Raw genomic sequence first — 18,939 nt, forward strand, 5'->3', positions numbered from 1 at the left:
AGACCGTGGTTGACCACGGGTAACTGAGACCATGGAAAATGAAATCACAGATAAAGGGAGACTACTGTACTTAATTCTAGAAAAATGTAGTTAATACTTTTATTCCAGAACAGTCCACCTGGACCACTCACAACCATATTCTAGAGGTAAGAAGGCATTTTACCTAAACTAAAGGGGGAAAGACTAAACCCCAGAATGGCAAAGCAACTGTCACTCATTGAAGACAGCTGTCCTGGTTCACATTCCTACTGTGATGGTTCCCATCAGGCTTCAAAGTCTGATCTGAGGCCAGGTGACAGTGACAGCAGCCTTTGCAGGATCTGGAGGCCAGTAAACACTTTCCTCAGAGCATTTGGGATGATGGAGTCTAGGGCTTATAATACAATTACACTTGTGTATGTATGTGTGTCTTATAAAGTTTTAACTACATACCAAGGGCTTTTTTTCCCCTAAACCCATAGTGTATGCTATAGAACAAAGTGCTGTAAGTAAGTTCATAGAAAGAAGTTTCCACAGTTAAATGAGTTGGGAAACACTGCATATTGTATCCCCATTGCCAACATTCTTGGTGCATTAGGAAGCATATTTGCATATAAAGGACCCAACAGTCCTGCAGCAAAGAAATACCTTTAGGTTCGTTTAACCCAACAGTCCCTGAATTTATTTGGTTATGAACCATTTTTTCCCCTGGAGCCCTCATATATAACATATGAGACTAATCATCTTTTTTTTGGCAGAACATACTTTTTAGGAGAGGCTATTGTAAATGTCCGTCAAAAGTGTATTCTTTAAACACGGTACATTTTAATGAGATTATTTACTAAAAGAGCATAAAAACTTGCTAACGATGAACAAAACGTCCAGCATACAGCTTGTGAAAGTAAAAATTTTTATTTTGATTGACTTTTTAACATATAGCTCAATATAATACCAGTTTTTAATGGCAAAAATTTGGTTCCACTGAAACTCCATGATGCTACAGAGAGCTACTTTCTCCAGGAAGAAGGTCAATAGCTGGCAACAGAAAGCACAACTTCCGAGCAGCATGGCAACTTACTAAAGTGCAGACCAAACAGGTCTGCAACTTTTATACTAAAAATGGCACAAACATTAGCTGGTGACAAAAGTAGGAAATTGGGAACAAGATGTGAACACCAAAAGGAGCAATATAGTACTGTAAAGACAACAAAAAAACCAAATATAGCTGTGGGGATTTTAAAGGATAATTATAGAAAAGGGAACCAAGTATTTTACTCAAATGTTTTTTAGAGCCTTTCTGTAGAGATACAAATATATATATATATATATTTATCCAAAAATATGTTTTATACAGATAAATGCTTCTCAATTAAAGATGGGCCCAAAGCTATAGTTATAACATAAAGCACTGTCTGTTGTAAGACTATTTATCCACCTGAATTTTCAATTTAAGGTTAGTGCATTAAATGTTTTCCAAAAATTACCTGACATTTTTTTAGATATAAATCAAGTAGGCATTATTTTTAAAGGGTGTGCAGGTTAAACAATGTTTTTCTAAGATGCTGTGCATATCGAACTTACGACAAGCCCCATTAAGAATCATTATGAATAAACATATCAAAAAGGGCTATAGTTGATTTTCTTCTTTATAGTAAATATTTAATTTTCTGATTTCCAGTTTACAAGTGTTGAAAATGCACAAGAAAGATTTTACTTCACAAGTACTTTTATGTTAATATATTTTGATTCAATATATATGGCAATACATCTCCACGTCGTAACCAATAGTATGTTTTCTTTTTTAAAAAATGGTTTTTTGTAACACTAACAACCACTACCTATAAAATAAAGCACACAATTATTCTGGTGAAGTTACAAATCTTTTTTCCCAGGTGTAAAGGCTACAAAAATTCCTAAAAATTAGAGAACACTGAAAACATATTAAAGTTTGACTTTCAACTTTATAGGATTTCTATTTTACCCTGAAAGATAACTTAAAAAAATATGACCTTGCTGGAATAGGCCATCTTGCTAATATAAAAAACTGGTGAGAGCAAGAAATTGTATCACTGATATGTAGAATTTTTGTAAATAGTTCTCTCTCTAAATCATTAGAAAAATGTTCAAAGATAAAAAACAAAATAAAATAAGGTGGTGGTCCCTAAACTATTCTGAAGGCAGGTAGCTTAGTCTAAGCTAAAGTATTTTTTCACTCATAGTAACCATCCTCCCCTCAAATGCCCTTTAAAAAAATGCATGAAACAGTACAATAGCAAGAATCAGAGAGCACAGACTGTATTTTCAAGAACAGAAAAAAAATCTCTAGTGCTGAGATAGTAAAAAGCAGATTTCTTTGGGGACATTAATCAATTAGATTATAACTCATTATGAAGATTTCTCTTTTCTATTACGGGGAGAGTCAGCTCCATTTGAAGTTACTGTTCCATTTACACCGTTTTCTGAAAAGAGAAAAGTATCAGTATTACTCTCTTTTAAAAATAAACAATATCATCTTGATACATAAAGGTGCCTTCAGAAAAGAAACTTTAAAATCCAATATATACTCTTATGCCCTTAGGTGAAACTTATTTACTAGTAATTAATCTTTATCATTATTTAACCAATCATAAAACCTCATGACATGTTAAACACAATGAACTGAAAGTAGCAAATTAAAAGTAACTACAATATGTGAATTATATCTCAATAAAAAATTAAATAATAAAAAAAGGAAAGTATTATGGAAAGCAGAAAAAAAGTGATAGAGAAAATAGAAAATTCTAAAAAACAATTATAAGAATTTTAAAATAGTAGTCTTAAGAGCAGTACTTCAGTAGAAATAAAGAACTTTTTCACATTTGACAGCAGACAAATGAAGTTCTAGGGGATATGTTTCTTTACAACATATTAAAAAGTTGGTGGTTGGGATGATAACTCATGTTTAAGAATGTATCATGGCTGCCTTCTTCTTCAAGCTATGATGGAATAACTATGTCAGACTAACCCTCCCTCCAAAAATATCCACAAAAGTTCAATACAAAAATGGCTGAAGGCTCTGGAAAAAAACCAAGGCAGCTTTATGTATTTCTCCCTCAAGGTATTTGCCAAACGTGCACGCACCAAGCAAGAGTCAGAGAAATCAAACAGAAAGCAACTCCTAAGAAAGTACAAAGCTACACAGAGAATTGGTAAGTCTCACAATGACAGAGAGTTAAAATTTGAATCCTGGGCCCGTCAGGGAAGAAAACCCTTATAAATGGTCAATGTCCTAGGAATGAGGGCAAATTGGAAATAGATTGGCTTCGACGAGATAGAATGATCTACCCATATTCATTCCAGAACCTCTGCACATTTTTACACAAAACTTCTAATATTCGATTAAAAATTACCAGGCATACCAGAAAACAAGACCAAATGACTAAAAACTAACAGAAAAAAATATCAGAAATAGATCCTCAGGTGATCCAGATCTGGAGTTATCAGACAGGGACATTAAAAGAACAATGATTAATAAAAATAAATGAAAAGATGGAGAACTTGACCAGAGAACTGAAATCTTTAACCCCAGAATAGGAAAATACAGTAACTGAAAATTTAAATTTAATAAATGAGTTTAATAGCAGATCAGGCACAACAGAAGAGATTAGTGAACTAAAAAAATACTCAAACTGAAACTCAGAGGAAAAAAAGGATGGAAAGTGCAGAAGTGTGAAAAGATATAAGCGCCAGGGAAAAAGGGTTTAACACACCTACTGGAGTCCCAGAAGGACAGGAGAAAGAGAATGGAGAAGAAGCAATATTTGAAGAAATGATGTTCAAGAACTTTCCAAAAATGATAAAAGAAACCAAGCCAAGATTCAGCAAGCTCTACATAACACAGATTAGGATAAATACAAAGAAAATCATAACCAGGCATATCACAGTATAACTGCCAAAAATCAGAGAAAATAATTACCAGACTGGATGAAAAAAATGAAATCCAATTATATGCTACTTACAAGAGACAATTTATATTTAACGACAAAGAAAGGCTTAAAGTAGAAAAATATAGGAAAAGATATACCATGATAATATTTTATCAAAAGAAAGTTGGTGTAGGTATAGTAAATTCAGATAAACTAGAGATAAAAATAGACATTTGATAATAAAAAAGGACAAATTCAACAAGAATTTATAACAACCCTAAATTTTAATGTACTTATAATACATCTTCAAAATATTTAAAACAAAAACTTACAAGCTTTAAGGAGAAATGGTCAATACCTCTTATAATAACTGACTGAACAAGCAGAACTTCTTCTACCAAATCAGTGAAGATACAAAAGATTGAACAACATAACAAATTTGACCTGACGTCTATAGAACATAATACCCAGCAAATGCAGATACATCTTCTTTTGAAGTCCAAACAAGCATTTACCAAAAGTGAACACCGGCTGAGCCATAATGAAAAGTCCCAACAAATTCCAAAGAACTGAAATCATCCAGAGTATGTTCTTTAACCACAATGGAAGTAAGCTAGAAATCAATAACAAAAAGAAAACTAGAAAACGCCCAAGTAGTTGTAAATTAAACAGTACGCTTATAAATAATCCATAGGTCAAAGAAGAAGTCATAAGTGGAATTATAAAATATTTTGAACTGAATGATAATGAAAGACATATCAAAATTGTGAAATACAGCTAAAACAGTGCTGAAAGGGAAAGTTTGCCCTTAAACTGCAAGTAATTCACAAGATGGGATGAAAAATCAAGGATCTAAAGATCCATCTCAAGAAGGTAAACCACAAATAAGAAAACAGCAAATAAACCCAAAGAAAGCGTAATAGGAACAGAAACCAACGATACGACTGAGACAATCAGCAAAAAAAAAGGCAAATGTTGGTCTTTGGCTGGTGAAAGAAAAAAGAGAAAGGCATACATTACTAACATAGGAAATGAAAAATGGAAATAACTGTTCTTCTACAGGCATTAATAAGATGACAAGAGGATATCATGAATAATTTTATATCAATACATCTGCAAATTTAGACGAAACTGACAAATTCCTTGAGAAACACAACTTAACCAAAAGAGACACAATAAGAAATGGAAAATCTGAATAATCCTATCATCTATTAAAGAATGTGAATCTGTAGTTAAAAACCTTCCCATAAAGAAGACTCTAGGTTAGATGGCTTCACTGGTGAATTCTTCCAAACATTTAAATAAAAAATAATGTTGATATTACACAAAAGACAAAACTGCCCAACACTTTTTATAAAGCCAGCATAATCCTGATACGAAAATCTGACAAGGATATTACAAAAAAGGCTAATTACAGGTCAATATTTTACATGAACACAAATGCAAAAATCCTAACAAACCATTGAAAAAACCAATCCAGCAAAAGCAAGGTATTATCATCATCAATTTGGGTTTATGCCATGAAAGCAAGATTGGTTTTACATTTGAAAATCAATACATTACCAAAAAATACACATTGATATCCCTTATAAATATAGATGTAAAAATCCTCAACAAAATACTAGCAAACCAAATCAAGCAACATCTAAAGAGAATCATATACTACGGCCAAGTGAGATTTATACCAGGAATGCATTATTGGCTTAACATTCAAAAATCAATTAATATAATCAAGGATATCAACAGAATAAAGGACAAAAACCATTTGAGGATCTGAGTAGATACAGAAAAAGCAAGTGACAAAATCTTTCATCCTTTCATTATAAAAATACAAACAAACTAGGAATAGAAGGGAACTTCCTCAACCTGACAAAGGCCACTTAGGAAAAACCCACAGCTAACATCATACTTAATGGTGACAGACTAGAAGCTTTCGCGCTAAGATCAGGAACAACACAAGACGTCTGCTCTTGCCACTTCTATTCAACATCATTCCGGAGGTTCTAGTCAGAGCCATGTGGTAGAAAATGAAATAAAAGGAATCCAGATTGGACAGGAAGAAGTAAAACTACCTATATTTGCAGATGACATGGTGCTGTATACCGAAAACGCAAAAGAATCCACAAAAAGGAAACCACTATTAAATAATAAAATTTTAAAAACCTAGTAAGTTTAGCGACGTTGCAGTGTTGCTAGATCAATACGCAAAAATCAATTGTACTTCCATACACTGGCAATGAACAATCCAAAGATGAAATTAAGAAGACAATTCTATTTACAATAGCATCAAAAAGAATAAAATACTTAGGAATAAATTTAACAGAAGTGTTAAGACTTATACACTGATAAGTACAAAATTTAATTGAAAGAAATTAAAGAAGACCCAAATAAAGGGAAAGACATGCACACTTATGCTTCCCAAGGCAATCCACAGATGCCAGGTAATCCATATCCAAGCCCAGCTGGCTTCTGCAGAAATTGACAAACTGATCCTAAACTCATATGGAAACGCAAGGGACCCAGAATAACCAAAACATGATAAAGAACAAAACTGGAGGACTCAACATTTCCTGATTTCAAAACCTACTACTTAGTAATCAAGACAGTGTGGTACTGGCCTAAGAATAGACATAGAGATTAAAAGAACAGAATTGCGAGTCCAAAAATAAATTATTACTTTTATGGTCAAGTGATTTTCAACAAGAATATCAAGATAACTCAGAAGAGAAAGATTAGTTTTTTCAACAAATGGTGCAGGGATAACGGGATACCAATATGCAAACAATGACTGTAAAAGCGGTGCAGCGACTTTAAAAACAGTTTAGCAGTTCCCCCCAAGTGTTAAATATACAGTTACCATATTACTCAGCAATTCCACTCCTAGGTGTATATCCTCTTGAGAGCAAAAAACAGGTGTTCAAACAAAAACTTGTATATGAATGTTTACAGCATTATTCAAAATAGCCAAAAAGTGGAAACAATGTGAATGCCCATCAACTAATATACGGATAAACGAAATATGGTACAGGCATTCCTTGTTTATTGCATTTAGCAGATATTGCACTTTTTTTTTTTTTTAAACAAATTGAAGGTCTGTGGCAACCCTGCATTGATCAAGTCTATCGGTGCCATTTTTCCAACAGCATTTGCTTACTTTGTGTCTCAGTGTCACATGTTGGTAATTCTCATATTTCAAACGTCTTCATTATTATTATATTTGTTATGGTGATCTGTGATCTTTGATGTTATTATTGTAATTGTTTTGGGGTGCCACAAACCACGCACATATACAACAATGAACTTAATCGATAAATGTTGTGTATTCTGACTGCCCCACTAACCAGTCATTTCCTCATCTCTCTCCCACTCCTCAGGCCTCCCTACTCCCTGAGACATAACAGTATTGAAATTAGGACAATTAATAACTCTACAATGGCCTCTAAGTGTTCAAGTGAAAGGAAGAGTTGCACGTCTCCCACTTGAAATCAAAAGCTGGAAATGATTAAGCTGAGTGAGGAAGGCACGTTGAAAGCCTAGATAGGCCAAAAACTAGCTTCTTGTGCCAAACAGTCAAGCTGTGAATGCAAAGGAAAAGTTCTTGAAAGAAATTAAAAAGTACTACTCAGTGAACACACGAATGATAAGAAAGTGCAACAGCCTTATTGCTGATATGCAGAAACTTTTAGTGGTTTGGACAGAAGATCAAACCAGCCACACATTCCCTTAATCCAAAGCCTAATCCAGAGCAAGGCTCTAACTGTCTTCAACTCTGTGAAGGCTGAGAGAGGTGATGAAGCTGCAAAGAAAAATCTGAAGCTAGCAGAGGTTGGTTCAGGAGGTCTAAGGAAAGAAACCGTCTCCATAACATCAAAGTGCGAGGTGAAGCAGCAAGTGCTGATGTAGAAGCTGCAGCTAGTTATCCAGACAGTCTAGCTGAGATCATTAATGAAGGTGGCTACACTAAACAACAGATTTTCAATGTAGATGAAACAGCCTTCTACTGGAAGAAGATGCCATCTAGGACTTTCATAGCTTAGAGAGAAGTGAATGCACTAGCAGCTGGTGACTTTAAGTTGAAGCCAGTGCTCATTTACCATTCTGAAAATCCTAAGGCCCTTAAGAATTATGCTAAATCTACTCTGCCTGTGCTTTATAAATGGAACAAAGCCTGGATGACAGCACATCTGTTTACAACACGGTTTACTGAATATTTTAAGGCCACTGTTGAGAACTACTGCTCAGAAAAAAAGATGCCTTTCAAAATTACTGCTCATTGACAATGCACCTGGAGCTCTGATGGAGATGTACAAGATTAATGTTGTTTTCACATCTGCTAACACAATATCCATTTTGGAGCCCATGGATCAAGGAATCATTTCAACTTTCACATCTTATTATTTAAGAAATGTATTTCATTAGGCTATAGCTGCCATAGATAATGATTCCTCTGATGGATCTGGGCAAAGTAAATTGAAAACCTTCTGGAAAGGATTCACCATTCTAGATGCCATTAAGAACATTTATAATTCATGGGAAGAGGTCAAAATGATCAACATGAACAGGAGTTTGGACGAAGTTGATTACAACCCTCATGGAGGACTCCGAGGGGTTCAAGACTTGAGTGAAGGAAGTAATTGCAGATGTGGTGGAAACTGCAAGACAACTAGAACTGGAAGAGGAGCCTGAGATGTGACTGAATGGTGGAGATCTCATGCTCAAACTTTAACAGATGAGGCGTTGCTTCTCATGGATGAGCAAAGAAAGTGTTTCTTGAGATGGAACCTACTCCTGGTGAAGACGCTGTGAAGACTGTGGAAATGACAACAAAAAATGTAGAATATTACATGAGCTTAGTTGATAAAGCAGCAGTAGGGTTTGAGAGGACTGACTTCAATTTTGCAAGAAGTTCTACTGTGGGTAAAGTGTTATTAAACAGCATCATGTGCTACAGAGAAATCGTTCGTGAAAGGAAGAGTCAATCCATGCGGCAAACTTCACTCTTGTCTTATTTTAAGAAATTCCCACAGCTGCCGCGACCTTCTGCAACCACCACCCTGATTGGTCAGCAGCCGTCAACATCGAGGCAAGACCCTCCAGCAGCAAAAACACTACAATTCAGTGAAGGCTCAAATGATGCTTAGCATTCTTTAACAACAGAGTATTTCTTAATTTAGGTATGTATGTTGTTTTTTTAGAAACAATGCTATTATTGCACACTTAATAGACCACAGTATAGTATAAACACAACTTTTATACGCACTGGGAAATCACAAAATTCAAGAGACTCGCTTTATTGTCCTATTTGCTTTACTGCAGTGGCCTGGAACTGATCCTGCAATATGTTTGAGGTGCCTATATATCCATATAATGGAATATTATTTGGTCGTTAAAAGGAATGAAGTATCAGTACACGCTACAACATGTACAAACCTTAAAAACATGCTAAGTGAAATGAACCATTTGCAAAACATGATCATACTGTATGATTTCATTGATACGAAATGTCCAGGAAAGGCCAATCCATACAGACAGAAAACAGATACATGGCTGCCAGGGGCAGGGGCAAGGGGGGAGGGGAAATGACTGCTAATGGGCATGGGGTTTCTTTTTGGGGTAACAAAAATGTTCTGGAATTAGATAATGGTTCACACCACTTTCTGAATACACTTAAAAACCACTGAAATGTACACTTTAAAGGGTGAACTTTATATGTGAATTATATCCTAATAAACCGGTTATTAAAATATTACTGAGAGAAATTAAAGATAATCTAGATAAATAAAGGTATCTATCATGTTCATGGGTTGAAATACTCAATTCTCCCTGAACTGAACTATAGATTCAACATTATTTCAACCAAATTTTCTTTTTGTGTGTGGAAATTGACCAAGATGTACTAAAATGTATATGAAATGCAAGAACTGCTGAGACAAGCCTGAATAAGGACAGGGCTAGAGGACATGAACTACCAGACAGGAAGAATTACAAGGAGCAAACCAGAGCTGACATATTTTTAAAACTGGAACCCCTTGTGCTACAGTTCCAAGTTTAACACTAAACAGAAATTGAAAAAATTATTGCCATGTCTTTCCAATATATGGGGCTGGAACAAGTAGCTAGCCATATAAAATAAAATGAAGTTTAATATGCAGAAAAAAAATTACTGCAACGTCAATGCACTTTCAATCCAAAGCCAGAAGGAGAAAGGAGGTTAGATGAGAGTTCAAAGATGAAGGATGGCACAATCAGCAGTCGTAAAAAAAAGCTCAGGACTAAAAGGCAGGTGGGAAGGGGCTGTAGAGAGGTTTAGTTTTTTAAATATGAATAAGATGCTTGAAAGCACAGACCATCACTCTCTAGCTTAGTTATTCACTAATGCTGCCCACATACATTGGTAGGTAGTGGCTCAGGGTAACCAAGCATGGAAAACTTGTGAGAGAAATACAGTGAACAGGTTTTGGGAGAAATGACTGACCCTAGGAAATCACCAAACTCTAGAACGGGGTAAGATTACTTTGCCTCTAATTTTGCTAAAAAGTAGAATAAAATTTTCTTTATGAGATTTTTACATCTTAATAAGATTATAAATAAGACCCTACTTTTTTTTTTTAATGTTTTCTATTTCAGGTTTTTCACTGCTCACTGAATACAAACCTGTTCCTTTTCTAGAAGACCTGCCTTTAGTCACTGTTGGTTTCTTCTTCACAGTTGGTGCCTGAAAAGCAGAATGTTCCCTCCACCTCCGAAGCTGAAAATTAATGAACTTCCACATCATGAATGCTTGGGTAATGCAAATGGATGCCAGAACTGCAATTCTGAGGATATTAAGAAATAAAAAAGTAGAGTGCATCAAAACAATGCCATTGAATCAAGTATTCTATCCTGCTTTGATAGTATTAACTTAGTGCCAATTCCCCTCTGTTGACATGATTATAATAATTATCCCATTAATAATTAATACCATAAATTAAACAAATGCTTTAGTATTTCTATTTAGACACATGAAACTGCAATAGGTATGAGATCAAATCACATTAATATTTTACCTCACCCCCATATTTACCCCTTTATTTTTCTAGATGATTCACATTATAAACTGATAATACATACTATATAGCAGTTCAAAGTAAGAAAAATGTTAAAATCGACGGTACCTAACAGCCAACACATTGAAGTTCCCAGCACTGAAATCCAGCTTCTGGTTCTCTGCTCTTGCGAGGCCAAAGCCAACAGTGAGGACTGAAAGAATCAGAGTCAGAAGTCTTCCCAAAACAAACAGAACTGCCCACAGAGAAAACCTGTAAGAAGAACGTCCTAAGTCAAATTCATAAAATTGAAAAGATAAGAAAAGATTCCAGCAGGAATCACATTCCTATTAAGTAAACACATATTAAAACAGCATTTCTTGTTCTGCCAAAAGGATTCTGAAGACAAATGTTTGGGAAATGCTACGTATTATATCACACTCTTCCAGAAACATAATAGCATATTGAAGGTTCTAGGAAGTCCAATAAAGAAATGTGTGGGAGCCGGCCCCATGGTGTAGCGGTTAAGTGCGTGCACTCCACTGCTGGTGGCCCGGGTTCAAATCCCGGGCGTGCACTGATGCACCGCTTGTCAGGCCATGCTGTGGCGGCATCCCATATAAAGTGGAGGAAGATGGGCACGGATGTTAGCCCAGGGCCAGTCTTCCTCAGCAAAAAGAGGAGGATTGGCATGGATGTTAGCTCAGGGCTGATCTTCCTCACAAAAAAAAAAAAAAGTTCAATTTTTTATTTAGCGGATCTCTTTTTTTACATAACTACTAGTAACGACCCTCAGAACTACTGGTATATAGAATCATTCTGAAAAATGCTGGACAAAACAAAAGCTGTGTCGTAAACAGGATACCTAATTCCCATTTAAGAGTCCTACTTTTACTTTTTTTTTTAAGGCTTAACACTCTTTACAAGTCATACTGCTCCTATTCTGTTTTCAGTCCAATTTTCCCATCAAAATATTTTACTATCTTTAAGGCTATATAATCTATTATTTTGTTTTCTTCTTCCCTATCACTATTGTCCCTATTATTACCTCCCTATTATTCCCTCTCCAAAAGAAAAACATGTATTAAACAAGATAAGAGAAGTTGTAACACAAAAGTAAACCCAAAAAGCCTTCAAAATTACAAATTCCAATATAATATCTCTCTAGCCAAGACTCTATTTTAGAGAATAAAATACCAACCTGAATTGCTAAATAGTTTCATTTTATTTAAAGATGCTACTAAGTTTATAGAGTAACATAACTGTCCATAGCATGGACCTTGGCAATAGCATGGTCTTTGGCAAGACAGGCACTAACTTTAATTCACAAGAAACAGAATGGCTAAACAACTTACCCTTTCTGATACTTTTCATCACTAAAATAAAACAGGCGGGAAATGTGGAAAAGAAATTCAACAAAATAATGCAGCACCAAAAGAACAAGTCCTAGATGATTCAAGCTGTTAAAAAAAAAAATTTTAAATGTAAAGATTAATTATCAATTAAGACAGATTAGCATACTATCTGCCCAGTCCATATACACACCCAAGAAAAATCCCAACTCACTTCAAAAGATAAGCTCCAGCAATGTGAAAGAGGTAAAGACCAATGTAGACAAGCTGACGAGGAATATCCTCCTGCAAACAGAAAATTGCGTTATAGATTAAAACACGCCGAACCATTTCTGTTCCTTAGGAGCAGTATGGCAGAGCGGAAAATGTACTGCCATAGAAGTGAAGACCTGAAGGCTACTCTGCCCCCGTACCCCACCCCAACTGCTCACCCCAATGAACTACATGGCTTTACCAACTCATTTCACCTCCCTTGGCTTCAGCTACCTCATCTGTGAAACGTGAATAATCCTTGGGTTTCCTTGAATCAGACGAACTCAAAATACCTTTCAGTGCTAAGATCTATGGTTCTTTTTACAACAAACATTTATTAAATGACACAGTATTAATAACCATAATGATGTCCTTCTAATAATAAAACTGCTATGTTTATAGCAGTAGGGATGCTTCTGTTTACCTAAAGTAGTACTCAGATTTTCCAGCTGAGGCTTTTAGTCCCTTTCACCATCAGTTACAGTCATTAAAATTGAAGGTTAAAATTTTATCTTCTCATTTAGGATACACCTAACTGTATGTTCTTTCTCCTCCCAATAACCCTTTAAGCCAAGTATCTAGATTTTACTTTTGCTTCTCTTTTTATTGTCCATAGTCCCTAGCAACTTGGTTATCTTAGAAACAATGTTTTTAAAAAATGTAAGTCAAGACCTACTAGTGGATCATGAAATCAATTTAGGGGGTCACACTAACATCTTTCAAAGTATAAAACAGAATAGAAAATGCTAGAGTGTACAGTACATTGTATCGTTTCATGAAAATTTTATTCCAGATTTCAGACACACAGACACACACACACAGACACACACACTGAATTATGTTATAAAATCTAGCTTTTCATCTTGGGTTATAGTAAAAAAATGTTTGCAAAATAGTGATAGTGTTTGTTTTAAGATTAACAAACATTTTCTATACTTGAATGGAAAAAACATGTAATGAAAATGAGATTTTAGAAAAGCTTTGCAAGTTTTAGAAAAGCAAAGCAAGTTCTTATATATTCTTAATGCTAATGTTCAAGTAGTTTATATAAGGATGAAATCATGGGATAATGACTTAAAATTCTGATAGTCTCATTTTTCATGGAAAATCAAATATAGTACACTTAAATCAAAACAAATTCTAAAATTATAAATAACTTCAAGTGACATTTTTGGTTATTTCAATATCTTTTTACGAAAAAGGTCAGCCATGTACTTTAATAAATTCCTACTTTTATAAAAAAAATGCTTCTCTTAACTACACTGTACTAAAAAACAAACTTTACTTTAAACTGAAGATCACATATATGCCCAAATATATTTAAGGCAAAGGTTTTCCCCAAAACCACAGATGGAGCCATCTTATATTTAAATCTTTTAAAAGCTCTCATACTACAGGGATCTATATCAATTATTTTATTTTGAACCACAAATACATGTTTGGGTAAGACATATAGCCTGAAAAAGCTCAATGTCATTTCTAAATGCTTGTTGAGGTCTAGTGGAAGAATCAGTGAGACAGAAATAAAGATGATGTACTCTGGAAAAACTGAGCGAGATGATTCAAAAATTGGCGTTAGTAATGAATGACAGACATTAATAAGAAAGTTGCATATGAAAAGTATGAATATAACTTTCATGGGGGAAAAAAGCATTATTTCTAATTTAATATACTTTATATGATATGCAATTGTATATATCTATAATTAAACTAAACTGAATATTAGAAATAAAATATTTGGCTATTTCATCCACTTCCCTGAAACCTCATATATCCAGGTTGGCTAAGAAATTACATTTTGAATTTTCTCATGGGCAAAATGGAGGATTGTTTCTATTGAAGCATACATATTATGTGTAATTAAAATGTTCTCCTTAAAAGAAACTGAGTTATTTGTGACTCACACACCTCTTGAACTGGTAACAGTGTTCCTTTCTTTCATTTCTCTGTAGGATTGCTTCAAAACAATCGCTATAATAGTTTCTTCCAGGAAAGAGTTCTTCCAAAAATAAGTTTCAGAGTAAATTTTAAGAAACTGTTTAACACACATGCAGCTGTTACTTTCAGATTATGTTAATTACTTGAAACAGTTACTTTTCACTGTCATATGTAGGTGTTAAAAATAGTTTCAGTGAGTTCTAAGTTATGCAAATTATTCCATAAAAATTAGATTGCATTTCTGGAGAAATGCCATCTGGCAGGAATTTATAAGAAAAGAGCTTCAAGAACTAAAATGACCAATTACTTTGAAATGTCCCTCTTTACTTACATGGTCAATGAACAAGATAGAGACATATGTACTAATAATGAAACCCAGAGGTATTATGTCCAGGGGTACACAATACATGAAGAAAGCTTTAAACATCTGACCCATAGGACTAAAAAACCAAGAAACTAAGGGGGTGGGGAATGGGCGAAATGGGTAGCCAAAAGGTAGCACTTTCAGTTATAAAATAAATAAGTCATGGGGATAGAATGTATAGCATGGCGACTACAGTTAATAACACCGTATTGCATATCTGAAAGCTGCTAAGAGAGTAAATCTTTTTTTTTTTTTGTGAGGAAGATCAGCTCTGACCTAACATCCATGCCAATCCTCCTCTTTTTGCTGAGGAAGACTGGTCCTGGGCTAACATCCGTGCCCATCTTCCTCTACTTTATATGGGACGCCACCACAGCATGGCCTGACAAGCGGTGCGTTGGTACACGCCTGGGGTCTGAACCCAGGCCGTGAGCAGTGGAGCGCACGCACTTAACCGCTACGACACGGGGCCCGCGCCAAGAGAGTAAATCTTAAAAGTTCTCATCAGAAGAAAAAAAAGTTCTGTAACTATGTATGGTGATGGATCTTTACTACACTTGTGATCATTTCACAGTATGTAAAAATACTGAATTGTTATGTTGTACACTTGAAACTGATATAATGTTGTATGTCAATTATACCTCAAAAAAAAAAAAAGAAACTATGATATTCCCAGCAGTGCTGCCCAGCAGAACCTTCTGCAATGATGGAAATGTTCCACATCTCTGCTATCCAAAATGGTAGACAGTAGCCACACGTGGCTAACGAGCACTTGCAATAGGGCTAGTGTGACCAAGAAAGTGAGTTTTGTCTTTATTTTATTTTAATTTAAATGTGGTCAGTGGCTCCTGTTTTGGACAGCACAGATCTAGGACATGTATGGTTCACATTAGGTGCTTACTGAAGATGGAAGGGCTACTGGAAATTGTGAGCTGAAGAATTTTATCTTAAGACTGTTCCAAGTCAAAGGTTTTATGGATCTTCATCCTACTCTTTACAACCAACTTAACTAGAAAAATATTCTACTTTATAAAAGAAATCAACACAAAAAGAACTTTTGAGCCATAGTTCATGGACTTTAATTTGGTGCTATTATCTAACCATAGCAGACATCAATGATGACAGATACACAGGACACAAAAACACAGCAACGTGAAATATCAGTAAATCAAGTACCTATACTCAGGAGTTAACTATCTGCAGTAAATATAGAAGTAAGTGTTTGTGTCTTTTGAGAAGGCAGAGATAAACAGGTCACAGGAAGGGTTGTTAGACACTTCTATTTTGGAAAGTTTCTTAAAATAAGAGAATTTTGTTGAAAAAATGTTTTAAATGTGAAAAAATGTAAATATATACAACAAACAGACGGTATAATGCACCCCCATGCACCCATAACCCAGCTTAAACAGTTGTTAACTCACGACCAATCTTGTTTCATCCATATGCCCACCCACATGTCATTTCTCATATAGGGCTTTTTTAATAATCTCCCCTCAAAAATGGCAATAAAATCCCTATGGTCATTGCAGCATTATTCACTATAGGCAAGAAGTGGAAGCAACCTAAGTATCCCTCGACTGATGATTGGATCAAGAAGATGTGGTATATATATACAATGGAATACTATTCAGCCATAAAAAAAGACAAAATCGTCCCATTTGCAACAACATGGATGGGCCTGGAGCATATTATGTTAAGTGAAATAAGCCAGAAAGAGAAAGACAAACACTGTATGATCTCACTCATATGTGGAATATAAACCAACAGATGAACAGAGAAAACTGTATTGTGGTTACCAGGGGCAATGGGGGTGGGGGGTGGGCACAAGGGGTGAAGGGAGACATATATATGGTGATGGACAAAAATATACAACCCAAAATTTCACAATGTTAAAAACCATTAAAAAATAAAAACAACAACAACAACAACAACAAAAAGGCAATAAAGGTGCTTGATTAATTTATCAGAGGGAAAGGGTACTCCAGGAAAAAAAACGGATGTGTTGGGATTAGAAAATTAGAGAATATTGGTGTGAATGAAGCAGAAGGAGAGAGCAGAAGAAACGGGGGCCAGGGAGGAGGTGGCACAGAAGGGAGAACCCCCCAGAGCACAGGTCAGCAGCTTTATTTTAGTTTAAGGCAATAGGAAGGGAGTACAGGTCTCAGAGGAGAAAGTTAAACAAAGGAACTCAAGTTGACTTTGTGATATCAGGGAAGTCTGACTTCAGAAGTACTGAGGGTAAAATGGGACAGGAGGATACTGCGGCGCTCCATCAGTTTACCTATTCGTTCACATAAGACAAACAAACAAACGTCTTTCCCACACGGTGAAACGGGAATGCTCCACCCACTTCAGGAAAAAGGTCACTGGTGAACATTTAACTATGGTTTACTTTTTTCAATACTCAATTTTCCTTTGGGACTTACACACAGGACCATCAGTTGTGGGATAATCTGATTAACCCTTTTGGTCTCACTTGTGAAACTGCTAAGAATATCAATAATATGAAACTAACATTACATTTCAAAATTTGTTTAAGTTTTATTTTATATTACCCCTAATATAACTGTAAAACTAGCAATTAGCTGTCAAATTTAAAAGATCTGTCTCTAAGTTAAAACAATGACTGAAGACTTTTTTAAAGAAATACTTAAGGATACTTCGCCTTTGTGGAACGAGGTGAAGGAGGGAGAACAACGGGGAAAGAGTTGAGGTAAGAAGGAGAGAGGGAGGTAAGAGACATGAGGCAATACTTAATTTCAGAAAGACTTCAAAAAAAGGAAAAAATGACAAGACAACTTTTAAAATTACAAAATCCCAGCTTACTTTTTTGGTTTTCTGGAAGTAGAGTTCAGGAAAAGCATGAAACCAGTAGGCCAACTGCGATATGTAGAAAAACTTCATTTGAAATCTGCACAACACAAGAAAGTAAAAAATATCTTTAATGTATAATATTTTTAAAGGATAAAATAAAAACAAACATTGGGAATTAGGAGATACTAAGTAGCCACCTCTGTGTTACCATTTCAGGTCCCCTTAGAATAATATGGTAACTCTACCTAGTTAGAACACTGAGAGTCCCAAATACATGGAGGCAAACCAGGATTAAATGGAGGAACAAGGCCTCCAAGGGTTCCCCAGGAGATATCTCCTCATCAGGCCAGAATCAGTGGTCTCCTCTTTGTATTATACCCCTCCAGTCCTTCTGCTTTCTTTTCCTCTCCCTCTCCCTCTCCCTCTCCTCCAGAAGTCTAAAACAGAAAACACAAAGCCTATCTGATATAATTTCGGGGGCAGGTGGTGGGAGGGGAAGATACAGTCCTACATAGATATGATGTTTATAACCCCATTCTATAAAAGTTCATTGAATCAATATAATTTTAAAAAGTCAGAATGACTCAGCAGAGTGGGTATTACTGCTGGACTTAAAACAAAGATATGCATGGTCATGTTATTCCCTTCCTATCTTTTTCTCCAATTCTCACATCACAATGCATTTACTGAATACTGTCTAGGTGATGAGCACCTACAGCCTGGCAGAACGAAGGATGTAAAATAAAAAGAGAGAGTTCCTATCGCTGTCAAGGCACATACAGTCGTGGTGGGCATGGGCACAACATAAGACTGACACAAATGAGACAATTACAGTATAGTCAAGACAATGTATAGATACTACACAAAATATTATACACCAAAGCGACAAATTCAGGAAAGCAAAGGACAATATAGGCTAAAGCAGCAGGGAAAAGTGATATGGAATACGTGGTTATACTAGAGCTGGGTTTGAGGCATGAGTAATTTAGCTGAATGTCTTGGCAATCACTGAGCTTCTTACAGCATTGTACAGAAACCTGGGGGGCTGGAAAGCTAAGCAAGAAACAATCCCGGCCCTCAAGCTTACAGCATGAGAGAATAAGACGGAAGGAGTGAAAAGAGACTGGGACAAAGAAAAGGAGCAAAAGTAGGGAGGAGATGGCGCAGTGAAGAGGAGAAAGGATGAGGCAGGAGAAAGGGAAACAGAGTACTAAGTTAAGAGTGTTGTTCAAATCAGTTTTTCAAGCTAACAAGCGCTGCAAAGATTATACACATGAAAAAAGCAGACAGGAATTGTTTTCTAACGACAG

At 35.5% G+C, this 18,939-nt stretch overlaps 1 protein-coding gene across 1 annotated transcript in view; it reads right to left on the reverse strand.

The window, feature by feature from the left end:
* Positions 1-868: 868 nt before the first annotated feature.
* Positions 869-18,939, reverse strand: part of TRAM1 (translocation associated membrane protein 1) — a 29,964-nt gene continuing 11,893 nt past the window's right edge. The window contains exons 6-11 of the mRNA XM_058528865.1: positions 17,642-17,726; positions 12,476-12,546; positions 12,265-12,369; positions 11,039-11,182; positions 10,539-10,699; positions 869-2,438 (exon numbers count right to left, since the gene is read on the reverse strand). Of these exons, the coding sequence (XP_058384848.1) occupies positions 2,365-2,438; positions 10,539-10,699; positions 11,039-11,182; positions 12,265-12,369; positions 12,476-12,546; positions 17,642-17,726 (640 nt within the window). The 3' untranslated portion in view covers positions 869-2,364. The remainder of the gene's footprint in view (positions 2,439-10,538; positions 10,700-11,038; positions 11,183-12,264; positions 12,370-12,475; positions 12,547-17,641; positions 17,727-18,939) is intronic.

The sequence above is a fragment of the Diceros bicornis genome, chromosome 33 (genome assembly GCF_020826845.1).
Source record: "Diceros bicornis minor isolate mBicDic1 chromosome 33, mDicBic1.mat.cur, whole genome shotgun sequence".
NCBI lineage: Eukaryota > Metazoa > Chordata > Mammalia > Perissodactyla > Rhinocerotidae > Diceros > Diceros bicornis.